The 27,352-nt window shown below is 48.8% G+C and overlaps 1 protein-coding gene across 9 annotated transcripts in view; it reads left to right on the top strand.

The window, feature by feature from the left end:
• LOC121106455 (ataxin 1) overlaps positions 1 to 27,345 on the top strand; it is a 206,756-nt gene extending 179,411 nt beyond the window's left edge. For 8 of the 9 annotated variants that reach the window (XM_015275966.4, XM_015275961.4, XM_046933599.1 and 5 more), the window contains 2 exons: positions 10,820 to 12,845; positions 19,194 to 27,345. In XM_015275966.4, the coding sequence (XP_015131452.2) occupies positions 10,980 to 12,845; positions 19,194 to 19,724 (2,397 nt within the window). In that variant the 5' untranslated portion in view covers positions 10,820 to 10,979 and the 3' untranslated portion in view covers positions 19,725 to 27,345. Of the gene's footprint in view, positions 1 to 2,462; positions 2,592 to 10,819; positions 12,846 to 19,193 lie in introns of all 9 variants that reach the window. The other variant, XM_015275965.4, reaches the window with a different exon arrangement.
• Positions 27,346 to 27,352: the final 7 nt, after the last annotated feature.

The following is a 27,352-nucleotide window of genomic DNA, read 5'->3' as shown; positions in this document are numbered from 1 at the left end:
ATGAGGTAGCTCTGAAAGTAATGCCTCTTGTTTTATGATGTTCTCCCACAACATCAGAGATGGGTGTTGGTGGGATGTCAGTAGAGATTTAACTTTCCCACCAGTATTCCATTACATGTTGTTGCCATGAGACAGATGGCTGCAGTGGGGCAGTCTCAGAGAATGGTGTCTGACATGGAAGTGAGTATGGATCAAAGGTGTGGAATGCTCCATGTGGAAAAAATGGCACCCATTGACATTCATTAACGCTAGCTGAACATTTATGGAGACCAAACAGTTGATGTGAGCACCGTGAGGTGGTGAGTGGTACGTTGCAACAGTGACAGCAGCAATGTGAAAGGCAAGCCACAATGAGGACAGTCGTGCAGATTTTTATGAGCGTGGCAGGCAGGTTCTTGTTAATCAGCGGCAAAAAATGCATAACTGATGGTGGTGACTATGTTGAAAAATAGTATTTTGTAGCTGAAAATCTGCTCCATCAAATAGGGTTATTGTGCATTTTGTATCTGTTGTTGTTTCCCTGGAAATAAATAGGAGGGATTACTTTCAGAGCGACCTATATAGATTTCAGAGGAACCTTGTACCTTCTGATTGCTTCTGCCATGCTTCCTAGTTCAGACCAGTGGATGCAGCTAAAGCCAGCAGCTTTGAAGAAGAAGAGATCAACATTTCTGTTTCAGGCTGTGTTTATATAAATAGGCAGCTGCTTGAATGTGCTGAAGTGTGAGGAATGTGAACAGAGAACAGTAGAAGTGAGTGGAAATCTCTGAGAAATACCACTGAATACATTGGACTGCAGTTCAGCATTTTTTATGGGCATCATTTGCATTTATACTGTCAACACAGTGTGGATGAACGGAGGTACAATAAATGGTACATACAATTCGAATTTTTCAGTGTGTGCTTGAGACTTGATTCTGTTTCTCCAGCAGAAAAAAGATGAGTTTTTTTTCCGTTGTTTCGGGGATTAGGTAAATCCCATGAGTGATGACAACAGACAGAACTGGGGCTTGCAAAGATACGGAAGGGAAAATATACTTGACACTTGTGAGAAGTGAACTCTGAGCTGGCAGTGCAGTTAGACACGCAAGCCTCATTTCAGAATGCTGAGATATTGTCTTCTCATTCTCCTACCTTGAATCATGAAACCTCACATTCTTCTAATGCTGCTTTCAGAGGCAGAAGTGAAATGATTCATATAAAGAGCCAGAATGCCTCAAACCACATCCTTTATCTAGATTGAACTAGAACCTCTACCAAACGCTGGATCATTTGGAATCTGTAGCATCCCTAGGCTATTCTTTTACTGCCTTATGTATGTGTCTAGTGACCTGCCTTAGAACTCGCATAGCTGTTTCTTATGTTAGAAATCACCCCTCACTGGATGCTCCTGAGTGTGCAGGAGAGAACCAGAATGGAGCCATACTGTGGTGTGGTGCCTTGGTGGAAGAAAAGGAGGATGCTGTTGGAAGAAGGCTTGAGCAACTGATTGGGTGGGGGGGAGAAAGGTAACATGAGTGGAGTGGGCAGAGGAGGAAGGAATTGCATCGTCTCTTGAATGAAGTAGTAATGTCAGGGAGGTGAAATGGGAAGAACATGAGGAACCTCAAAGCTTTGGATCTTGTTTAGAGAATGATTAGAAATAGGGACAGTGGTAATGAAAGAGACAGTGTTTAAGTTCTTGGATGACTTAAAGGCCCTTAGCTCAAGATTGAACTACCAGAGGAGACTGACTTGGATGTAGACTACAGTGAGGTTTGGTCTATGTCCTGCACACTGTGGAAGGCAGAAGACCGGAGACTATGAGAAGGAAATGTTTCACCTCCTTGTCTTTCTGTTTTAGACTTCTATTACAGTAAAGGCAACTGGAGTAATTCTTGTCTTCTGATTAGTACTTCCTATGTGCTGTTGTCTGGTACAGTCAAAGAAGCAATATTTCACTGTTCATTCATGAGTTACAATACGTAGCATGGGTGAGCTACAATACGTAGCATACTCCTTTAGCCCATGTACCGGCTGTTGGTGGCTGGCTCCCCACATGCTAGTAGGTACTTAAGTGCTCCTCAGTACATACACCTAAGGAGAGATTCAGGAAAGGATACAAGAGCTGGGTCCAGAATAATGGGTGTTGGTCTGGGGTCTTCAGCTTATGTTCTACAGTGCATCTGAGCTGCAGACTTGTAGCTAGAAGTTGGCCGTATGTTAATCGCCTGTTCCAGATTCTTTTTTGGAGTGTCTGATTTGCTGTTTGTACCATGGTTCATGGCCTTAGAACATTTGTTCCGTTGTGTTGGGTTTTTTTGTCCAAAGAGAAATAACTTCAGGACTTGCACCAGGGACTACAGTTTTCATTATTGCCCATCTGTAAATAGTACTTCGATGTAGCTGCAGTGCTCTGTGTCTCCATGTCACTGTTATGAACTTGCTCGCAGTAACCTGCCATCCTGTATTTTTTTGCACAGGACAGAGTGAGATAAGGGGGAGAGATGCTGACTGCTTTCACGCTGTTGCTCAGCTTCCGCTGTGGGAAATGTAACACCTCTCCCCTTTCCTTATTGCCCAGCCTGGCTCACTACGTGAAGCTCTTCACAGTAAGTCAGCTCTGACTCTCAAGGCCTGCTTTTTGGATATAAAGCAGCTTTCTTGTAGCTTGCTGGAAAAAAGTCATTCTGATGACAGCTAGAGGGAAGAAATAATGTTCCTTGCGAACTTACATGTAAGGACTAAGGAGATTGAGTACAAGAGCTGAGCAAGGGAGGGGGTTCCTATCTGATGCTTGAATGCTAGAGATGTAGAGTCTTACATTTACAGATATAAGAGTCAAACAGATTTCCATTAGCGATTGCTCCTAATGTCAGTTGTGTGAAGCTCCTCTTCTTTCTTTCTTTTTCCTTTTCTTTTTTTTTTTCTTTGTTTGCATGTTTCTTTTCTGCTTTGTTCCCTTCTGCTTGGATTAAGCTGTGCAATATATGTAGTATGTGCAAATGAAAGGGTAGGGACCTTGCAGCGAAAGTATTTGAGTCGATCCTGCCACAATTCCTATTTTTTTTCCACCTAAATAAACAAATTATTTAATTAGTCCATTGCTGTGGGGAATAACTGCTGCTTGCTGGCTGCACTCACAGGGCTGTTCTCAATTCCACGCTCTCCGGGGCCTGCATCTGCCCCCACTGCAGCTTCCTATCCCCCAGTGCTTTTTGGGAGGCTGTGGCAAAGGTACATGTTCACCCAGGCCCCAGGCAAAACCCATGCCCCCGTACAAAGGCTGATGAATGCTAGCTCGCCCTTTTTCTTCTCACCCCAGTGGCTGCCGTGAGCATGCTCCCTGCATACATGGCACTGGCTATTTGCCAGGTTTAGTGTAATTTTTTTTTTTTTTTGAATGGATGAGTGAATGAATGAATGAACACCTGATTAAGTTAATGAAGCTGAGCCAATGGTGGGAGGGAGTGACTTGGCTGCTGACTGCTCTAAGAGATCTGGCAGCGCATTAGACTTGTATAATGCTTTACAGCTCCACGCTGCGCTCCATATGAGCCACAGGAGAGGGCTGCAATAATTACTGGGCTTTTTGATTGAAACCAGCTGCAGGTAGCTCATCATCCTTTTGTCCATTTTGCTGGTGTCAGGGGTAACTTGTCGCTGCAGCTCGGATTCTGAGTGGCAGATGGGTCAGATGCTTTCACAGAGCGATTGCAGCACTGAGAGGGCATCTTTGTTGCTCAGCAGCTCTTACACGAGGCCCGTTCAGATGGCCAAGCTGTGATTCACAGACCTGCGTGTCCGATGGAGGAATTTTTTAGTTCCCGAGTTCAAGACTCCCACATAAATAACCTTTATGGGAGATCTGTGATTTATTTTTCTTCCCTATGTTGGCTGGGAGAAGGGGAGCAAAAGGTTTTCTTGTATCTGCTTTTTGTAAGAAAAGGCGTTTTTAAGTCCTCCCAGTTCTTTTTGACTGCAGTTTAAAGCAAGTTCTCCCTGGCAGTCCTGGATGCTGCATACCTTTGTTTCTCACGTACTTAAATTGAGAGCACTGGCACTGCTGTTAGCACACCGCCTTCGTTTGACAGCGTTCCCTGCTTGAGAGCAGTGCTGATTTGCATTTGTAGTTGGAATGGTTTTATTTTAATTGCGACTGGAGCCTGTGACTGCATATCCTGCTATGTTGATGTAAACCCGCATTACTTCATTTTCTTTTAATGGTTTTCTGCATTGTCTTGTCAGATAGAGCAATGGGGGCCATCTCGCCCTCGCTGCGCTGGCCTCAGCCAAGTGCCACTGGTGATGAATTTGACTCCCTGTACCCATTAGATCTGCTGCCTCTGCGCCTGTGATGCAGGAGGGAAGCTCCTACAGGATGGGGAATAGCAAACTCGTCCTCCGGTGCTGTGGGCTGCCCATGTAGAGGGAAGGGAGCTGCAGACCAGTGGGTTTGGCTGCTTTTTCTTTCTGCCAGCACACCTTTCTATGTGCACTGAGCCGTGCAATGTTCACATTGCCGGTGAGGATCTGTGCAGGACTGGCACGGGTGATGCTGTAGGGCATGCCCACATGGAACCGACTCTGAATTAAAAAGAAAAATGAAGGAATTAGAGAAAGAAAGGACAAATGAATGGGAAGAGGGGAATGTAGAGATCGCTTGCATCTTCTGTGGCACGGGGCAGGCACAGGTGTGTGCCTTGAGGCCGGGGGTGAGCCGCTGGCAATTTGGTTTTGACAGATGTAATAGTTGGTGATGCTGATTCGGCAAGGCACCAAGTGTTGGCTTGGGCCGCGAGCAGGAGCTCGGATAGAATTGCTGACAGTTACAGCTTTGCTGAATGGAGCCTGAAAGAAGAGGAATCCATTTCAAGGGGAATTTAACATGAATTCATCTCTTACACCTTACAAATGGACTAATTGCAGCTAATAGGCTAGCATGTGGAATCGAGCAGCAGAGCAGTCTGCAGGAAGGGCTCCCAGTGCAGGAGACAAGCATGCAGCTGGCCTTCCCAGCCTGCCCCCAGAGCCCTGTTCCTGCACGATCCCCCTGTCAGTCTGGTGTGGCAGCGCGTTCCTCCCCGGCAACCCGTGTGCTTATCTGTACAATGGCAGCTCAGCCGGCTGCTGCCTGCTGGAGCTCCTGGCTGCAGCTTCAAAGGGGTGGAACGCCCCCAAGGAGCCATCATTTTTTCGTGGGGATCACACTCATCTCTCCTGGAAACAAAGCCAGACCTTTTCTAAGGTCGTTCAGCCGCGGGTGGGAAAGAGAGCTTGTAAGGGAGCTCTTTGAGACACACGGAACGAGACCCGTGTGACATATCTGCGGTGCAAATGTGTTCATGCAGGCATGACAGTTTCTGTCACAAGTTAAAACGAGTGGCGAGTGGGTGTTGCTACGCTTATAGTCACTCGTGAAATTTTCAATGGAAAATTGTGTAGGCAGCTCCCATTGTAGCTGGGACATTTTAGATAAAGGAAAAACATCAACAAAGTAATTTCTGTATTATGCTTGTTTATAAATGAGCTCTATTCACTCATTTAAGCTGCAGAAATGCCTCCGGGGGATTGGTGTAAGAGTCAAGGATTTTCTTGTGTAATATCAGCCTAGCCGGTCCTTCAGATCTGACATCCTGCAGCTGGTAGCAGTCAGTGCTGGGCAGGAAAATAAAGGTTACATCTTGCATCTGTCCAGGAGGGCTTTTACAGACCTCCTATGGTCTGCAAAGGCTTAAACATGGTGCTCTGGTGAAGGGTTGCGTTGCTGGATTGTGTGCCTGTGTCACGTCACACCATCATCTGTGTTCTGCCTGAATTGACACCCAGGACATGAGCAGCCCAAGTACAAACTCAAATCTTCCCCCTTGTAGCTACAAAGATGTGCTTTTCCTTGGCTAACCAATGTGCACTTCTGCTGTGCAGCTCCAAGAGGGCCGGGCGTGAAGTAGTACACGCTTGCATGCGTGGCTCTGCCCTCCTGCAGAGGTTGCATCTTCCTCTTCCTCCCTCCCCAGCAGCAGAGAGCTCTGGAGTCCGATGCTTCAGCCTCAAAGAAACTGCTGTGTAATCAGCATTGTCAGCTCTTGCAGTTTTGTCACTGGCCCCGAGATACCCAACACTGCCTTGCAAAACTCCTGTTCCTGATGTCAGATAATTAAGTGGGAAATTCCACTTTTATCTAAAATAGTACGTTTCTGGTCTTGTGGGTTGCAGTGAGAAGCTAAAGACCTTGAGACTGAGGGGCCTCTCCCAGCAGAAGGGCAAGCTAAAACTGTCTTGAAAAGGGCAAAAATCCCTCTACCTTTATCATGTTAAGAAATCTTCTCTTTCTGAGCCAGTACCACACGTTTCAGGAGCATGAAGGGGCCCTGACTCACGCTGTATGAGTGCCGGGGTTGGGCTCCACAAGACAGGGGATTTCTGTGCTCTCCAATGGCAGCCCTGCCACAGGCTGGGTCATGGCACGGGGAGTAAACTCAGCCTTGCCTCCAGTACCTGCCTGCCCAGTTGGTCATGCTTAGCACTAGTGTGCTGGCATCTGCAGCACGTGCAGGGGGATGAGGGCTCTGATAGGGACTTCTTTGGAAGAAACGTGGAGTAAGGGATGCTGCAGTTGGTGGCTAGGGCAGCTCAGGCCACCTGCTGCATTGCGCTGGATATGTGTGGAAGCTGTCACAGAGCTGGGTGGTGGAGCCCAGTGATCGGCTCATTGAGGTCACTGTCAGTCACTCTTTGTATTGTCCAGAGGTTCTCTGATCCAACTGAGGAGAAGAAGGATGCACAAAATAGCTGCTCGCTCTGCAGAAACCTGTAGCAATTTGCTGGGGTGGATTCCCAGGAGTATAATAAGAGGTAGCACTGCAGCAGACAGTCTGTCTTGCAGATGCAGTGTTGATCAGGAATCCTTTGGTTTGGGGAGGGGAATTTCCAATTTTATTAGAGGTTTTCATGTTCCTTATTAATGGCTCTCTCCAGTTGGCCCTCCTGGGAAATCTGCCAGAGAGCCATGAAATCGGTGGGGTCGGATAAGGAACTTGTATAGCTGTTGTTGACTATGATGCACATGGCAGGGCTAGTGCAATCCTGAGAGGCCACAGCCAGGAATGTGCAGCTGCAGAGCACTCTGCATCCCTTGCCTTGTAACCTCTGTCAGCCCTGGAGGTGCCCAGCTCCTCAGAGTGCAGAGGAGGGGACGGAGAACAGGGTGCCTTCGCTTTCCTCTGACAGTCGATGATGCTGACATTGCCCACTTGTCTTGTCAGAGTGGGGTGGGCAAGTGGCGTGGGGCAGGAGTGTGAGCCTGCACTTCCATCCCCTGCAGGAACACAGCAGGCACAGAGCCGCGTGTCGTTCAGGGGATGGGTGTTCGGGTGTATGCTGTGAGCATTTCATTGCTGGAACCTTGCCAGGCAGGGTGGTGTTGCCTGACAGAGGGGAGACCCTGGTGTGCTGTGTTGGATAAAGGTGATAAATAAAGGTGGCCAGCCCCTCAGGCTGTAACCCAGCGTCCTCTCGTGGGTTTTAGATTCGTTAGATGAAATAAATAGAAAAAAATAGTGTTCTGGGAGGCGTAGCGAGGTTTCAAGTGCCTGCGGAGGCACGCTGAGGCTGTGCACGAGAAATGCACATCCTGAGCTCCAGCGAGCAATGCCTCCGGGACCAGAGTAAACCCAGATGGTGACTCCTCTCTGAGTGATTATTTTTCTGCCTTAAGCCTTTCCAGGAATTCGTGCAGGCAGGCTGCCAGCGGACAGGGGCTGTCCAGACACTTTAGCAATGCTCCCTGTGTACAAGCTGCCAGAGATACCGAAGTCCAGCTGCTGTCCCTGATCTCTTTGTCCTCTTTACCTTCCCAACCGTAGTTGCACGTGCACGCACGCACACGCTTGTGTGGCACATACAGAAAGCGGGAGCAAAAAATCTCCTGGTGCTTGCTGCTGTTTTGCATATCTTGCAAGTCATGATCGACAGCTCTGAAATTAGAGAGAAGGGAAATCTCCAGAGTCAGAAAAACAACTCGGATCCCCCCCAAAAAAAGCACACAAATAATAAACTGTGTGCCACACCTCAGGAGGCAGTGTTCATCTTTCTGGGGCAGCAGCTAGGAAGCGTTTAACCATGCCCTGTACCTCTTGCCTTGCAGGCACTTTAGTCTTGCTTCCCGAGCACAGTCAGGCCTGTGTTATCTTTGCTGCTGCTGCTGCTGGAACTGGAATTATGCTGAAAACTTACCACTTCACTTTTAAGTCTTGGAACAGAGATAGGCTGCTTTCTGCTGCACATTTGCATTTCTGCACATCCCATCCTGTGACTGTTGGAGTTCAAAGTGGAACCATGAAGTTAGTGGGGCTTGGAAAAGTGGGGCAGCCTTCACAGCTGCTACCTCTTCTGCCTCCATTAGGCTTGCTCATTCCTCCTGTGCTCTGCAGGAGATGTGGGGTAGCCCTTTTGTCACCCGTGACGATGAAAAGAGCCATATGAAAGACTCAGGAAAGAAAAAATGGAAGAATTAGCTCATGGTATTCTTGAAGAAGGTCAGCATTGGCTTTGGGGACTACCCAGAACTCGTCGGTCCCATCCTGTTCATCAGAAAAAAAACCTTTGCTTCGGCTCCCACAAAGCAAAGCTTCGCCAGGTGTCACACAGCTCTGTGCTAGCAGTTTTGATGTGGGGAAGCTGAATCCACATGGCTCCACCTGTTGGAACGACTGGTGTGGGGCTGGCTGGCTCATCCACTGCCACCAAAGGAGCTGGCCGTGCTCAGCCCCACACACAGGCTCCGTTTCAGCTGCCCAGCCACGGGCCGCTGACTGATCCGCCAGCCCGACCGCCCCGGGCAGGAGGCTACAGTGAGCTAAACTTAACCAAGGATGACTGCGCAAATGTGAGCTCGGCGATTTTATTTTTAGTCGGACGTAAAAATAAAAATCCGTAAGTCATGTGTAAGATAATAATTTTAGCTGTTGCCAAGACACAGCGAGCAACTGCGAGGAGGAGGGGAAGGCCCGTGCTGGTGGCGGAGCCCGCTCCCGGCTGCCCATGCCTGGTGGGTCAAGGCAGGCCAGAGCTGAGTGGCTGCGCTGTGGGAATCACTGGCTCTTGCTCTCAGGAGGCTGCCCCAGGTTCAGACAAACTTTCTTCTGTCCTCCTCCTGTCCAAATGCAGAGAATCTGCCCCAGAATAGAGGTGCTTTAGGCAGCCTGGTCCCAAGCCTACAGTTCATGCTTGCGCTGGTTTCTCAGCTTGAGGTTCAGTCCATCACTGATCCGTGGCACCTGCGGAACGGGTGAAGGCAAAACCGCAGGCTGTTTTTGTAGGGTCTGTGTGGCTATTGCTGTTGGCTCTGTTTTTAAAATACAAAATAATTAACTTAAGACAAATTGTATCAAACCGTTGGATGCCTTGGGCTTCTGATGAATTATGGCAGGCTGGAGAACCACAGTTGTAAAGAATGCTCTTAAAGTTAGGCTTGATCTTAGCCTGGTATGTCCTCAAAGCGCTGTGTGCACATACAGACATCAGGCTTATTGTTCATTAGGAGTGAGGCAATAGGAAAGGAAATCCCCCAAAGGAATATAGTTTGCCATAAGATAGATATCATTTCTGCTGCTCAGCATTCACTTCTAAGTGGCTTATATCCTATTTCCATCTTCTTTCACATCCACTCTGAATTCTTTCTCCCTTTTTCTTTCACATAATGCACACTTTTCTTGCAAGAATGCCTATCGTGTGTAAGCACCCGTGCTCACAGCTCCTTCAGGGCAGCCAGAAGCCCATCTAGAAAGCCAGGGGCTGGACAGGGACTGGGAACTGTCCCTTTCCCTAAAGTTTGTTGCTGGTGTTGGGCAAGTAGGGGAGGGCTGTCGGATTTTCTTTCAAGGCGCAATGTGATTCAATCATGATATTTTCCCTAGAAAATAGAGTAAGGACCTGACTTTGCCCTTGTTGACTTTGGATGGGTGAAGTCACCAAGCTACGTGATCCAGAGCAAAGAGGTGGTTTTGCTCCAACCCCTACAATACCCTGAGCTTTTACCACTGTGGGGGCTCTCAGCTGGGAACAGGAAGACCTGGATGGGCTTTCCCAAGCACTCTTAATGAGGCATCTCTGGGGCCAAGTTTGTAGAGTCACAGAATCAAAGAATGGCTTGGATTGGAAGGGACCTTAAAGACCATGTATTTCCAAACCCCTGTCATGAGGAGGGCTGCCACCCATCAGATCAGGCTGCCCAGGGCCCTATCCAACCTGGCCTCAAACACCTCAAGGGATGGAGTTTGCTCAGCTTTACCTTCTTCCTGGAGCGCCCTTGTGCTGCCCACAGCCTCCCTGGTCCAGCAGCAGTGCTGTGTTTGAGGGCTCAGCAGTAGCTCCCCTTCCCTCTACTCCACGTATAGCTGCCAGCTGCTATGCAGATATTGTGTAGGAGGTCACACCAGGTTCCCAGGCGTTTCAGGACATGGCGGTGTGAAGGCAACGCTGTTGTTTCAGGGGAAGAAAAGAATGGAAGGGTGAACCTTGAAGGTGCATTGGGAAGGAAGTGAGCCTGAGAGACACTGGGAGATAAATCTGACACCTTATGGTCAGAGAGTTTCCGACCTGCCTGAAGTTTTAATCGTTTTCACAATGTGCTAACAGATGTGCCCAGGATTTTAGCTGCTGTTTAACAGCACAGCTGTCCACTGCTCCTTGAGATGAGAGCAGCAGTGACCAGCTGGGTTGGCATTCCACCTTTTTTCTCTCTTTCTTGGGTGCTGGTTTAAAGTGTGAGGTTTTCTGTCCCCATTCCCCAGTGCTGATAGTGTGATTTCGCCCTCCCTCACCCACCCTCTCGTTGCAGAATCCAGAGGAGCCGTTGGAGAATCGTGCTCACGGGGAGATGATTCCTCATGAAGTCACTGGATCCCTTGCAGAAATCAAATGTGACTTTCCATTTATCAGACTGAAATCAGAGCCAGCCAGACAGTGAAGCAAGCACAGTGGAGGGGGGACGGCGAAAGATGAAATCCAACCAAGAGCGGAGCAATGAATGCCTGCCGCCTAAGAAGCGAGAGATCCCCGCCACCAGCCTGCCTTCAGAGGTGAAGCCGGTCCTGCCGAATGACAACCACCGCACAGACAACCTAGCATGGCTCCCCGGCAGCCAGAGCAGCCTAGGGGGCAGGCACAGGCCCGGGGGAACGTCGGCGGAGGTGGGCTTGCAGCAGGGCCTGCACAAGCCGCCGCCGGCGGGGCTGGACTATTCCCCACCGAGCGCGCCCAGGTCGGTGCCGGCCCCCACCACGCTCCCCACCGTGTACTCGCCCGCACTCTCCCAGTCCGGGACCCCCGTCTCCCCTGTGCAGTACACACACCTGCAGCACACGTTCCAGTTCGTCGGGCCCCAGTACAGCGGACCATATGCCGGGTTCATCCCCTCGCAGCTGATCTCTCCGACCGCCAATTCGGCAACCGGCGCCGTGGCGGCGGCCACAGCTGTCGCGACCACTCCATCCCAGCGCTCCCAGCTGGAGGCTTATTCCACGTTGCTGGCCAGCATGAGCGGCTTAAGCCAGCAGGGGCACAAAGTCGAGCCGCACCTGGTTAGGACGCCCGGGCTGATAGCTGCGGGGTCTCCTCCACCCGCCCAGCAGAACCAGTACGTCCACATCTCCAGCTCTCCCCAGAGCGCAGTCAGAAACGTCTCTCCTCCAACCATCCCGGTCCCCCTGCACCCCCACCAGACGGTGATCCCCCACACACTCACCCTTGGCCCTTCCTCCCAGGTGGTGGTGCAGTACAGCGACGCCTCGCACTTTGTCACAAGGGATGCCCCCAAGAAGCCTGAGAGTGGCCGGCTGCAGGCCATGCAGGCCAAGGAGGTGCTGAACGGCGAGATAGAGAAGAGCCGGAGGTACGGCATCTCGCCCTCTGCCGACATGGGTCTGGTCAAAGCAGGCAATAAACCAGCTCCCCACCATTACGAGACCAGGCACGTGGTGGTGCACTCGGGCCCTACCGACTATGGCGCCCGGGAGTCCTCAGGGGTCCGAGCCTCCGTCATGGTGGTCCCCAACAGCAGCACGCCAACTGCGGACTTGGAGGTGCAGCAGGCCACCAACCGAGAGAACTCTCCCTCAACCCTCAATGACAAGGGAAGCTTGCACCTAGGGAAGCCAACCCACCGCTCCTATGCTTTGTCCCCGCAGCAGGCTCTGGGCCACGAGGGAGTGAAGGCCGTGGCCACGCTGTCCCCCCACACCGTCATCCAGACGACCCACAGCGCCTCCGAGCACCTCCCAGTGGGGCTGCCGGCCACGGCCTTCTACGCCGGGACCCAGCCGCCGGTGATAGGCTACCTGAGCAGCCAGCAGCAAGCGCTGGGGTACCCCGGGGGGCTGCCCCAGCACCTGGTGATCCCCGGCACGCAGCCCCTGCTCATACCGGTCGGCAGCGCCGACGTCGAGCCGTCGGGTGTCACGCCGGCCATTGTCACCTCGTCTCCCCAGTTCGCAGCAGTGCCTCACACGTTTGTCACCACCGCTGTCCCCAAGAGCGAGGCTTTCAGCGCCGAGCCCCACACCACCCAGCCCGCCTACCAGGCCACCATGGTGCAGGCGCAGATCCACCTCCCCGTGGTGCAGTCCATCGCATCCCCTGCCACGGCCCCCCCCACGCTGCCCCCTTACTTCATGAAGGGGTCAATCATCCAGCTGGCCAACGGGGAGCTGAAGAAAGTAGAGGACTTAAAAACAGAAGACTTCATACAGAGCGCAGAAATTAGCAATGACCTGAAAATAGACTCCAGCACTGTGGAGAGGATCGAAGAGAGCCATAACCCAGGCATTGCTGTGATACAGTTTGCAGTTGGAGAGCATCGAGCACAGGTAACAGCGACACGGGGCGGGTAGCTGGGGGAGTAATGGGGGTACCTCCGTGTGTCCCAGCTGCTTCAGATCTGCCCAGGGGTAGTTTTTCACACTTCACGCTCCTCTGTGAGGCTGACTCTGGCCCCAAAATCACCTGTCTCACAGTGCCAGTGGAGCCATCGGGGTCACACTGACGACAGGTGTAGCCTCCTGGATATAAAAGGGGATATCTATGACTTTCTGGGGGACCAGACTGCCCTCTTGCCTTACACCCAGGTTAAAATGCCATGGGATTACTCTCAGTGCCCTCATCAGTCCAAGGGAAGCATTTACACACTCACTGGGTATAAGCAGCACAGGAAATCTCAGCCATGTTGTAGTACTCAAGGCAGTACCACCTGAAGCCCCAACCTGTTTGCATCCAGCACTGCTGAAACACACAGTGAGGAAAAAACCCTGTCCTCACATCGTGAAAAACCAGTCTGAGACTGGGGGCAAACCGAGACACTGGGCAGCAAAGAGATTTGCCAAAGTACGGTCACGCAGTATGTCACTGTCAGAGCCAAGGCACACGGGCGGACCCTTTGCCACCCGTGGGCCTATCCAGCGGTCTTCATTGCCTGGTCAGGATTTGGTATAAATCCTGCTGTATTTTATAGCTTGAGAACCTGTAGGAGAAATTGCATGATCTTTGTGGTATTTTATTAAAATACGAAATAAGATCAGAGGCATGAGAGGCTGTGTTTTGCATTCTCAGAGGTGATTTTGACCATCCACTCCAGAAAGCTCAGGGCTAGATTCAGCACAAATCCTAGCCTTGAGCAATAGGTAGGGCACAAGGCTGTGAATTTCCATGGCTGGGAGACAGCTTGGAGCTGTCTGGGAACGCATCCACTCACACACGTAAGTTACCAAAACACTGCAGAGTTCTACCAAGGCTTCAGCTGAGGGTGGTTTAAACACTGCGCAGCTCACATAAACTGTGTGTTCAAGGGAAGTTTGGAAAGAAAAACCATTGAGGTGGCCGGGCAGGCTCTGCTTCTGAACTTTGTATCTCACTGGTTTCCAGGATAGGAAAAAGCCTGTAACTTTCCAGAATAACTCTTTCATTAAGATGGTAACTGATCATAAAGCAGTATCTTAATACTGTTCATTTTCTGAGCAATTTAGATGCTGCCCTATTGAGGCTGGAGCAGATTAGATGTAAGGGATAGTATGATCCCTAGAGGTACTCATTTAAAATAACTTTGTCTCAAGCGTTTTGGGTTTGGTTTGGAACGCAAGTGCTACAAAGGGCAGCACCCTCATGCCGCATCTTCAGAGACAGATGCCCAGAGGGAGAGAGGGAGAGGGAAATCGGAAGGGGACAGATATAGGAAAGCACCTGAGGCTGACGGTTTGAAGAAGGAAAGGCAAAGAGGTATGGTACTGAGGCGTAAAGCACACACACAGAATTCTTAGTCATTGAATCACAGAAGAGCTTGAGTTGGAAGGGACTCACAAGGATCATCGAGTCCAACTCCAAGCGGGTGTCCCATCCTTCCCAAACTACACAGATACAGGAATCACTGCATGTGACACAGCCGCTTTCTCATGTCAGTCATGCAGATTCCCCATGTGTTTTGTCTGTAGATGTGTGTGCATCACCCACTGGACTGATAGAAAGATCAGCTTAGGGCCTTGGGTGCCTTCAGAATAAGGGCGATTGTTTTTCACCTCTGAGCCATACCGTGCTTCTCTCAGTGAGAGCTGCACACCACAGACCCCATGAATAGGGGCCTGTCCTTGGGTCAGAACCAGTTCCTATGATTTGCCCCAGTGCCCTGAATCGGGAGATTTCAGAAGCGGTGGTCTCCCCTCCACAGTCATCACCTCGCTCTCATTTCTCTCTCTGCAGCAGAGCCTGGTCTCTGCGCCAGCAGAAGCAGTGAAGATGAGCAGGTAGCGCTGTGTGTGTGTGTCGGGCTGGTGGATGTGCCGGCGCGGTGCGGCCCTTTGCAGAGCGTGGACTGCCATCCTCTGGCAGAACGCATGCCGGGTCCGAGGCTGCACAGTCACACGCGCCGGGCTCATCCAGCAAAGTGTCACCTTATCCAGAAGCCTATCAGAAGCAGGCTGACATCATCGCAGCCGAAATACTCCCCAGCTGTGTTTCCCACGGGGGATGCTTCCAGAACCAAAGCGAGGGAGAGTCACGCAGAGATATCATTAGTGTGAGGGTTTAATTTTGGTTTCCTGCGGATTCCAGGGCTTGGGTCCCTTCCCAGATCAGCTGTGTCCCCATGCACAGGGACAGCCGTGCAGGTTTTCCCATGCCTGGCTGGAGAGAGGGAAGTGTTTCTACGTGTGTGACCTCGCCCTCAGCCCAGCGTGGCTGTAGGAAGGCATTTAGCCCTATTAGCAGGCATGTGGCACTCATTACTCATTAGAAGATTGCTCGTGTGAGGAGGGCTTAGTCTTCTTCCCATTGAAAGAAGGCTGTTCAGTCTGGCTGTTCAGGGCAGTGGCTCTGTGGTGCTGCTGCACTCAGATCCATGCTGATTCCCAAGTGCAGTGAGAATGCAGTGCATGCGTAATTCAGCTTCCCGACGTACTTTATTAAACTCAGTTTCTCTTGCAGTTATACTTCTGGAAAGAGGGACCTTTTAGAACGGTGTTATCAGGGGGATGTGAGTTGTAACTACTAAATACCGTACAAAAATAGCGTTGTTACCATTAGCTTCCGTTCACTTAAATGCTCCTCCCAGCGATCTCTGGGAAGCCATCAGAATACTGATGAATTCATCTTTTCAGACTCGATGCAAACATGAGCTAATTTCCACCCCAACGGAGGGACAGCGGTAGGATGTTATTTTTAGCTGAGCGTATACAACTCTCACGCACACAGGGAGGCAGCACGCAGTTGCTATTGTATCACATCACCACTGCTCCTCCCTTGCATGGGGCTAGGGCAGAAGGAGGCCATCCTCTGGGCTCCCCTGCCTTGCTAATCCCATCCTCTGCCAGGTGTGGAAAACCAGAAGAGAATTAACCCTCCTAAATCCACATTCCTCTTCAGTGAAACAACTGCCCTGAGAAATGTGATGTTTCCACTTCACAGCATCGCTGCTGTGGATGAGTAAGAAGTGAAGCAGGTACTGGATGGATGAGAACCCAAAGTCCAGCTGTTATTCCCCTTGGATTTGCGTTTGCCTAAAAAAGCCCTATGGATTTGCATCTCTTTGTAATTCCATGTCTTACTGTCACAATGACACATCCTCATTACCCATCCTTTCTTTTGCTGCCAGGAACAAGCGGAAGGCAGCAATGCACGTCCGTTTGTGTTAAGGTTACGACACACAGGAGATGCAGAAGTTGTTCTCTGAAATGCTCACTTTCATCCCTGAGCTTCAGCTCCTAATCGTTTCTAAAGTACAACTTTAAAAGAAAAGATGAGCGTTCAGGTCATAACTTAGCTTTTCTTTCAAAAATGAATAATAGACATAAGAGGTGGAGAAGCCCACATCTTGTTAGAAGCCCTGCCAGTTTGGTGCACATTTTTTAGACCGACATCTAATATATATCTGCATACGCAAACCATTCACTTTTTCCTCTGCCCATCTCTTCTTTTCTTTACCTTTGGCACAGACACAAGTACAGAAACGGAGACGTTGATCTGTTCACTGTAGCAGGCGGAGGTCTCTACCACTCTTTCTGTATGTGATCTTTCTGTTGTATTCCTAGACAAGGGGGCATCCAAATCCTTACTTCTACTAGGCTCCCTTTGCTTTAGCGCTTGTCTCGATGGTTGCTGCAGTTGGCCCTGCAACGCAAATTTCCATATTCCTCTGTGAAGACACTGTATCTAAGGAGTGGGAATGTTATTCCTTGTGCACCAGCTCTTTCTGCATGTGTCAGTGGTGCTCCAACCTGCGCTTCCTGAGCAGTCTGAATTGCCTTCCTTCAGCTGAGCATGGCCGAGACATCATGTGGTATCTCAGGGGCATAGGAAAGTGGAGATATTCACTGACTGCGTTGAAAAGTTTTCCCAAAAGTAACTTGACAGCAGAGCCTCAGGGTGCTTGAAGAGGGGCCGGTGTTTTGGTTTCTTGCTTTATTGTCTTAGTAACCAAAAAGGCACTGAAAGGAATTCCAAATTTCTTTGTCCCTTAAAATAATGATGTCAAGATATCAGGGGAGGAAGCTTTTAAAATCAACTTCTCCTGTGTCAGGAGAGAATGATGGGGGAGGTGTTTCTTCTGAACTTTCACACTTAAAGTTCACAGAATCACAGAATCACAAGGTTGGAAAGGACCTACAAGACCATCTAGTCCAACTGTCCTCCCATTGCTACCCTTGCTACCACAAGCCACTAAGTTCTTTGACTACTATCATTTGTAGAGAATGGTGATGTTAAAAGCCCAGTTGAGCTGAATCCACACATAGCTAGCTAGAACAGTGCTTCATAGTGAGTGAGGGTACACATTCCAGATTGATAGATGCCCATGAACACTGTGACTGGGTCACGGAGATTCTGGCATCGATGGTCATCTTTATTATTTAGTGTTGTTCATGATCACCACCACCAATGTGGCAATTTGTTTCTGCGATTGACAGTTGAGGCATGTGTTTTACATGCCATATAAAATGGACTCACTGGAAGCTATGAAAGCATGTTCACATCGAGAGGAACTTGTGTGTTACTGAGGATAATGCACACTAGCATGGATGATACCCAAAGATACTCATTGCTTTTGATGGGCTGGGGAAAGTATAAAAAGGAAAAAATATATATAGCAAACAGGAAAAAGAAGAGGAAGAGGCAAACTATAGCAATGTAAGTGAGAAATCTGCGTCCATTAGGAAAGCCTACAGCTCTGTGTAGACAGTGGGTTCCATTTAAATCCAGAAGAGATGATAGTGCATGTTCCCTCCCCACTTCTCCTTGTCACACCCTGTACTGGGGTGCGTGTCTTTGGAATAGGATCTCAAACTTGGGGCAGATGTTTCTGTATTGGACAGGTGGAGCATCAAGACAGTAGATGAAGTGTACTTGATTGGCCTGGTCATATAAGTTTGTAGCATATATTTATAGATTTAATTTTTTTTTTTTTTTCCATCAGTGAAGTCACCTGTCTCATGAAGTGCAGTTGCCTGCTAGGGCATGGGGTGGGTTTAACCAGTCAAAAGCTGTGAGGAGTCTTTGGCTTTCACGATCTGATTGCTCTGCACTATGGGACATCCCATATCCAGCCCTCCTGCCAAGGGGGACGATGATCCACTGGGTGAGGTGCACAGGGAGCTGCCTGGGGTCCTGCTTGCAGGCAGGGTGCATCTGAAGGAGCAGCACCAGTGGGGAGAGGAGCAGATCTACCAGGTGCTGCTAACCAGGAGCCCACGGGATGCATTAGGCTCTGTCCTGTAGGTCATGAGTCAGAGTAGCCCACAACTACCATCTGAGCCCACAGACAGGCACAGCACAAAGATCAGTGGATATTTGAGTGCTGTATCATATTAGCTCTAGGATCCACTGCAAGCAAGGTCATGGAGCAGCAGGCACCTGCTGCTGGTCTGCTTGCATGGATATTGCAACTGCCTGTATGATGATGATAAGGTATGACCCAGAGCCATGCACATTTTGAAAGTGGGGTGAAGTGGGGACTGACAGGGCTGGGCTGAGCAGTGAAATCAAGAAAGATGCTTTTCATAGGTAATAGTCAGAGAGATGGGCTGCTGGAAGAGCAATGTGAGAAGGACACAAGCTAGCTCAGGCCCAGGACTGTTCAGGGTAGGTAGGTTCGTTCCCACTGCTGCTACAGACACAGCTCTGTGCAGACCTGTGGCCTGCCCTTGTAAATCAACATTTTCAGCCATTTCGTGTTGGTAAGTACGCAGCTGCACAGGCAGAGGCTGAGAAGGAGAGGTGACATTCCCATGGTCATTCAGGGAATTACATATTGGAGCTGGGAATAGAGCCTCTTCCAGCTCAGGGAGCCATCCTCTGGCTGGAACGTATTGATAAGCATGGATGAGAGGTTGAGGTACCCTGAGGGCACGGCAGGGAGCAGAATTTGTTAGCAACCAAAGCTGTTTTGCCTGCTGGGTCTCTGTGAGCAGCTGGATAGAGGTAAAGATCGATTCCTGTTGAAGTTTTGTGTTAAGTGCTGAGCTCAGAGAGTCTGTTAACACCCGTTTGACAAGGACAAGCCTGAAGTCTGGTGCTCGATGTGCAGATTTCATGGAAACCGAATGGCAGTAGCACAGTCCCCCCGCTTGACTCTAGCCAGCGACGACTGCTGGCCGCTGAGCATGTGCACCAAGGCAAAGGGCCCGTCTGACACTCTCTCCTTTCTCCCTCTCTCTCTGCTGTCTCCTCTCTTTCTGCAGGTCAGCGTGGAGGTCTTGGTAGAATACCCTTTTTTTGTATTTGGACAAGGCTGGTCATCCTGCTGCCCCGAGAGAACCAGCCAGCTCTTTGATTTGCCATGCTCCAAACTCTCAGTGGGGGACGTCTGCATATCGCTTACGCTCAAGAACCTGAAGAATGGCTCTATTAAAAAGGGCCAGCCCGTGGACTCAGCTAGCATCTTGCTGAAGCATTCAAAGAATGACAGTCTAGCTGGAAGTAGACACAGGTATGCGGAGCAGGAAAACGGGATTAATCAGGGAAGTGCACAGATGTTAGCTGAGAATGGTGAACTGAAGTTTCCGGACAAAATAGGATTGCCTGCAGCACCTTTGCTCACCAAAACAGAACCCAGCAAGCCCCCGGCAACGAGGAAGAGGAGGTGGTCAGCCCCCGAATCGCGGAAACTAGAGAAATCAGAAGAGGAGCCACCTTTGACTCTTCCCAAGCCTTCTTTTATTCCTCAGGAGGTTAAGATTTGCATTGAAGGTCGATCCAATGTAGGAAAGTAAATGTTGTTTGGGGAAAGGAAATTAGGCTATCCCTTGTCATTTTTATCCAGATTACTGTACTGTAGACTAAATAACCCAGTATTTACATGTTATCATCTTATTTTAGGTTTATGTTATAACCTTGTTGTTATAGTTGCAGCTGGTATTATGCAGGAGACTGGTGCATATGTTTTTCCACAAGTGTTTGTCAGTGACTAGGTTTCCTGAGAGCTACAGAAGGGGCAGTATCTGCTTCACACACCCTTAGTGGAAATGAATGTGTTGTCATGGCTCCTGTTTTCTAACACCTCGTGTAGGACAGGGTCCAGCTGTGATTTTGGGTTTTTTTGTTTTTTTGTTTTTTTGGTTTTTTTTAGGGTTTTTTTTTTCCTTGTTTTGGTTCCTGTTCAAGTTTTTGGGGGGAGGTGAGGAGAAGGGAGCTGTAGCAGAGGTGTGCGTCACACGTGGTGTGCGTGTCATGCATGGTGTGCATGTGTCACGTGTGGTGTGCGTGTACCCAGCCTGAGGCAGCCCTGCAGCCGTGGGGGCTCATGAGGAGGTTTCCTCACCCCAGGTGAGTGTGGAGGACGCAGCCCCACAGGTGTTACCAAAAAGGATCAGATGCTCTCTGACCTTGTCAACAATAAGCCAACTCTTACTCAATATTCACAGTATATATATGTACACATATATGTGCATGTATATATATATATGTATATATATATATGTATATATATATATATATATTTGTGTGTGTGTGTGTGTGTATCTGTACATATATATTTCCCCCATGGGGTCCGACTGCACTGATTTTTATTCGTGAAGCAACTGCCACACCAACATTTCCTTCTGCTTGCTCGTGCAGTTCGTTGCCAGAGGCCACGCACACACACACATACACACACGGGGCAGCTGTTCTACACCATTCACCCTGTTGGGCTGCCTGGTGGCGTGGATGTGCACGAGTGTGCGCGGGTGTGTGTGGGTGTGCAGGGAGCCTCAGGCCGGGTGACGTGCCCGGCTCAGGCTCGTTCCTGTTTCTGTGCAGTGTTAGACGCATCGGTCAGGTTATGCCATGGACATTTGCTTCCACGAGGGAGATGCATACTGCCCCTTTGAGATCACAGGCACACGTCGTTTGCGGTTAGGTTGCAGATCTCGGTCTTTAACTCTATAGTACTGTTTTTGGTTCATGATTATGGACAACTGGTGCCACTTCCTTCAAGTTTCAGTGTGACACAGGAACCCGATGTTGAAGAGGAACGTAGAATGTCTTTAAGCACTTAAAATGCTGTTCACACTTTATGGCTGAGCATCCTGGTCTAACGCTCAGTGCGTACTGTATCTCACTTTGATCTGCTCGGAAGGCAGCCGCAGCAAACAAACAAATCTCTTCAACACTGTAACTACACGCGACTCTGTAAAGTTTTCTCACAGGCAAGGCGCTGAAAGTTTCCATGTGGTTTCAAAGGGATGAATGTGAATTATTGAACTAGTATGTGACAGTCATTGTCCACAGAGGACTACTTAATAGGAGGCACTTTTTAAACTTTAATGCTTGAGAAAGAGTTAAAGGCGTATGCGAGCTGACAGATAATAAACAAATAAGAGAGAGGAGAAAGGAAAGAGAAAAAAAAAATCTTTGTCCAGTGTTTTTGAAAAAGATGGACTTTAAAGAATCTTGCAATTTGCACATCTTGAGTTTATCATTTGTGTGGTATTCCTGCAGTTTTTACCTAATAATGTTGTGGGGTGGGGGGGGGGGTCTGAAAGAGCATAAACAAATGTAGCAATGACTCACTAACCTGCCTGGCTCTAGGCCGTTTCGTAGGGTTACGTTCCTTTCCCAGTCCATTTTGGTCTCCGCCATATCTGCCACACAGAACCAGGTCCTACCGGGACAGCTCTGAGAACTTGTCTTCAGACTTGCTGAGAGTTTTCCATGAGAAACATTTCTATACGTAAGCAAGGCGTTTGTTTGGGTTTCCAAATAACCGAATGTTATTTTCCTCTAATGATTCTTTGTTCTTTTCATTGCATCGTTTCCCATTCGGACGACTAGATTCAGGAGTTTGGTACAGAAGGAGCCACGGGGATGCTCAGCTCCCCAGTAGGGCCGCACAGCCGGCCGCCCACACGAGGTGCTCGGTGCCTGGGGCCAACGGAGGAGAGGACCCCACTGCTTTTGGTGGGGTCTGGCTCGGGCCCTGCAAGGTTGAGCGTTCGCGTCATTCTTTCGGTCGGTGAGTTCCCGCCTTCAGGTAGTTTTAAGAAGCCGTACTGATGGGGAGGAAAGGAAATCAAAGTTCTGGATATTAGAAAGACAGTACCTAAAGCGAACGAGCCTATTTAAAATCTCGTTTTCCCTCTCCCCTAAAATGCAATGCTTTTATTTAAGAAAAGAAAGGTTAACCCCAAACCCCAGCTTTGACTCTGTTATGTGTTACTTGAAATTTAGCTCACACCAGAACTAATTGTTTTTATACCATATTCTGGGGTGCACCAAAAAGTTGAAATACGTTTAAAATAGCTTGAAACTGTTCTTGAATTTCCTTGAATTTTATTAACCTCTCAGCAGGCTACCAAACAGCTGAGCGGGTTTCTTCTCACAGTCACGCAGCTTAGGTAGTGCTTCTTTGTTAATATTTCTGCTCAGAGAAGTTGCTTAATCTTCCATATACTCTGCTCAGGGCACTTGCAATTTATTGTTTTGTTTCGTTTCCTGTTTCGTTTTTGAGCTTCGATGGTAAAGGAATAGAAAGAATCGCAGATGTTACTTGGCATTCGTACCACTATTTCTGTCATTCACACGTACTCGGAAAAAATCTCCACAAGAACCACGCGCATTCACGGTTGTGGTTAATGAGGAAGCGGGGGCTATTGAACTGACTGGATCTATTCAACTAACACTAAAAAAAAAAAATAAAAAAGAAAACTAATAATAATAATAAAAAGTTTGGAGCAATAGGAATGTATTAGTTCTGTGCTTGTATTTCAGACTGAGGAATTCTGAAATAACTGGTTCTTTCCAAACAGCTGTCCCTTTCCGTGCTTTGGCTTTTGTAGGATGTGCAATACTTTACGTGCCAACGTAGACTCACCTGTGCGGTGTTAGCTAGATCTCATACCCTCTTCTGGTTTCCCCTTTCTGTTCTCTTGGAGTAGTTCCTTCCTTCCTTTCTTCCTTCTTTTCCTGTTAATAACTCCCTCCCCCCAGAAAGCGGTGAATCGAGGGCCGGGTGTCCCTGCACCCGGGGCACCCCGACCCCTTTTGTGTTCAGTGTGCGTGGCGCGTGAATCACGGGCCTGCCGCGGCCCCGTGTGTTTGAAATGCATGCCTCTGGCCTCCGCAGTGTAATGGGGAAAAAAAAAAAAAAAAGATCCAGGAAGAAAAGCTTAACCCAAGCTCACCCCACAACCACCAAGAGAGGAGTTTGGGGTTTGTTATTTTTTCAGGGTGGGGGGGGGGAGGGGGAAGGGGATTTTGCGCACATGAGACCCTGCTCCTGGCTGTGGGGTGCCTCTGGCTCCGGCCCCGCGCCCACGGCACAGGCTGCGGTGGTTGTCTTTTTCTTTGGGTCTCTTTTTTCTTTTCTTCTCCTCCTTTTTGTAGCAGGCCTGTTTAGTTTACAATGAAATGCATACAATCACCGAGAAATTAGTCAGGGCGAAGAAAATAAAACGAGAACCTCTTTATAGGGATTTCTAAAAATATCTATCTGTCTATCTATCTATCTATCTATCTATCTATCTATCTAATCTATCTATATATCTCTATATATAAAATGACTGTTCCTTATAGTGTTTAACTTAGGCATTGTTTCAGTTTGTCTGGGCCACATCGCGGGGAATTTGAGTTTGATGTCACTTACCTCAGGTCCTACAGCTGAAGCCCGAATTGGCGTTGCTGTTGACCTACTTCACAGTTTTGTACGTCGCTGTTGGGATTTTTCCCCCGACGAACCTGACGTCGGGACGGGGACGTTCCTCTGACTCCTTCGGGTCCCTCGTCCCGCTGTCGCGTTCTTCGGCCGCTGTTTGTCATTTTCTCGGCGCTGGGGAAGTGACATCACTGCTCTCGTTTCCCTCAATCAAGGAACATTTAGAAACTTTTCACACCTTTTACTCAGGGATGGGGCTGGCATATGTGTGGTACACTGATGTGACCAGAAGCAGCACTTTTACTGCTCTGGAGTAGGGATGTACAACGTTACCGACGAGTTTGGATTTCCTGCATCTCATGACTTAACTTTGTAGATATCACGTAGATCGCAATACAAAAGCAGCAGGCTCAGCTTGAACTGTCGCTGTTGGCCATCAGGAAAATTCACTCTGTGCAGAGATTTGTTTCACTTAAAAAGTGTGTTGCCTATATTAAAATGGAAATGGTGAAATTCACTTCAGGCTTGCAACTGCTAAAAGCAAACAAAATCGAGGAGAGCAGATCCTCTCCATTTTAAACACTAACAGTGTTACTTCAGAGAGGGGCTCTCGGCACAGCGTCTGGGCCCAGCCCTGCTGGCACTCGGACACACACTGACGGAGAGGTCAGCCCATGGGCTCCATGAGGCAAAATGGGACATGCACTCAGACAGGCAGTTTCCCTCTCTTCCCTCCCCATCACTACAGGAGAGCCTGCTCAGGGCTCTCTGCCCAGTGCTGATGTGAGAGAAGAGGGGTAAACACATTGCCAGAGTGCAGTCAGCCATTTCCTTTCCTGGTTTACCTGCCTGGCCCCCCCCCCAGAGTCCCAAAAATAAATGGAAAAATGAGAATTGGTCAGTGCAGATCTGCATACGTGCACCCACAGCCAGACAGAAGCCTTGGTTTGCACATGAATCAATCTGTGTGAATTCCGTAAGCCTACATGTCCACTTGTTTTCCTGTCCCGAGGACAGTTTGGTGTTTGTGTCGATAGGGAAATTCCAAACGAGTTGCACACCTCTACTCCAGAGTACAATTTCTTTTACATAGACAACCTCGCTTCAGATGTGTTACCTTTACTGATAGGATCTTTTCTTGTAGCACTATATCTTGTGGGAATATTTTTTGATGTAAACCTAATTTGAGAAGCTTATTAAAAATAGAAACTTTTTTTGAAGCACTCACATTGAGGAGTACAGGTAATGTTTTAAAAATTGCACAAAAGAAAAATGAATGTTGGAATGATTCATTCAGTGTTTGAAAAAGAGATGGCTCTGTTTGAACAGTGAGTTTCATACCTTGTTTGTAAAAAAAAAAAAAAAAAAGTTTTTAAATACAAAAGCAGAGAAAGGTTGAAAGTTACATGTTTTTTGTATATAGAAATTGTCATGTCTAGATGATCTGATTTGTATTGGCTTTGGCCAGGAAGAATTATTACTTAAAAGGCTCTTAAAGAACAACTGTGCTTAATTTTCTGTTCGTACTACATGGGTCCCGTTTCCGGGGAGCGGAGTCGTACTTCACACTGTTTATTCCCGTGCTGAAAACACACCTTGGAGCGGCAGTTCTCAAGTGCGGCTGCCGGGCACTTCGGAGGGTGGCTGCGGTGCAGACCCGCGGCCTGGCTCTGCTGTGGGATTTGGCTCCCGGTCCCTCCTGCCTGCGCCGAGGGACAGGGCCGGTTTGGGGGAGGCCTGGCGATGCCCTTGGGGATCCCGGCCTAAGCCTCTCGCTCCCATTTTTTCCTCTCTCTGGGATGCTGTTCCACGTTTTTTTCAGCACTTCCTGTTCCAGACGAAACCCAAAGAGTATAATCCTGAGCAAGAAGTGTTTATAACAAGGGATCCTAGCCCAGCGCCAGCAGCAGGGCTGTGCCCGAGGCCACGCGGCCTTCGGGCCCCTTCCACTGCCCCCTCTCCCCGCTGCCGGGAGCAGACACACCAGACAGGTTTCCAGTGATGATCTCGGTCGCTTGAGAGACTCGTGTTTGTTTTCTAGAAGCCCGAAGGAGAGAATCCTGGAGCCATTTTTGAGGAGAGGGTCTCTTTCTAGTCCAAAGATAGAGCTGGGCAGCTGGCGGCCGGCGGTGGGGCGACATCCCGGAGTGCTCCCATCCCCTGCGAGGCGGTGACCGCGGCCTCGGCTCTTGCAGCCGCGTCCGCTGTGTCCAGGTGTCCCCGAACCAGGAGGAACGGCCCCAGTTGCGTTACAATGAAGTGCATTCAGCCAATAGGTAGTATTTATACAATAACAGTCTCTAAGGTTTCTGTAGGTTTTTTTTTTTTTTTTCTTGTCGTTATCTGAAAGGACTCAAGTCTTCCACTGAGGATTTTACGGAGGCTTCACCAAGGTTGTTTCTTTTTTGTTTGCTTCTGTTTCGAGCAGTCAAGGCTCCTGCACCCTTCCCCTCGCCCATGCAGTAGGCGTGCATTGGAAGCGTTGTGTGCAGCAGGCGTTAAGTCACTCGTTGAGCTGTCATTGCTGTACTACTGGATTGCTGATGTGCAAAAACCCCAGGGCCGGACCCTCGGCCCTGCGACACCCCACGAGGTGGAGATCTCCCTGGGGTTTGCTTTAAGAGCCGAGGACCCAATTGCTCTCCCTTCAAATGCAGTCCGCAGAACTGTCTGAGCCGGCGGGTGGGGTCTGGGAGCCAAGCACGAGCGTGGGCTGAGGGCGGCTGCAGGTGGCTACGTTGGCATCTCTGTCTGGCCATTGGGCTGACCTCTTCGCAAAGTTACTAATCTGTTAGGGCGTAGATACAACCTCTCACGACAGTCAGCTAATGTTGAAACTCACTAATGTTATGTATTTGCTCTTTTTTTTTTTTTTTTTTGGAATAATATATTAACTTGTTGAACACTGTTCTTTTCGCAGTGTTAAAAGTGGGGGGGAGGGGGAGGGGGCAGGGTTACGGGCAGGGGTTTCCCAACCTTTTTCAGTTCGGGTGAGCTACTGAAAACCGTTTTGTACTAGCTATGTCACCGTGCTGGCAGCCGGCAGGCTGGGGTCGGCTGCGAAGGCGCTCAGCCAGGGGCCTTGCCGGGTGAGGGTCTGCCATGCTTCAGCATTTCTGAGGTCCTTTATTTTTGTTCTCTATTTGTTCTTGTTTTTTTTTTTTTTTTTTGTTTGTTTGTTTTTCTCATTTGGTATTACTCATGAGGGTTGTTGCAAATCACACTTCCAGCGTAGTTCCTAGCGTAGGCCCAGTAAAAGGGATATCGCAGCTTTGTGTTGGGGAGAAATCGAGCTGACATGGCCAGTACAAAGGAGAAATAGGGAGGGAATAACGTTTTGCACCTTATTGAAAAGAGGAGAAGATTTTAAGTGCATACAGACATAGTTAAGAGCTTTTATTGTGACAGGAGAACTTTTTTCCATATGCGTGCATACTCTCTGTAATTCCAGTGTAAAATATTGTACTTGCACTAGCTTTTTTAAAACAAATATTAAAAAAAAATGGAAGAATTCATATTCTATTTTCTAATGGTGGTGTGTCTATTTGTAGGATACACTCGCGTCTGTTTATTGAATTTTATGGTCCCTTTCTTTGATGGTGCTTGCAGGTTTTCTAGGTAGAAATTATTTCATTATTATAATAAAACAATGTTTGATTCAAAATTTGAACAAAATTGTTTTAAATAAATTGTCTGTATACCAGTACAAGTTTATTGTTTCAGTATACTCGTACTAATAAAATAACAGTGCCAATTGCAAACGCGTGC

Source organism: Gallus gallus, chromosome 2, assembly GCF_016699485.2.
Source record: "Gallus gallus isolate bGalGal1 chromosome 2, bGalGal1.mat.broiler.GRCg7b, whole genome shotgun sequence".
In the NCBI taxonomy this organism is placed as follows: Eukaryota; Metazoa; Chordata; class Aves; order Galliformes; family Phasianidae; genus Gallus; species Gallus gallus.
This window is presented reverse-complemented; position numbering and strand designations above follow the sequence as displayed.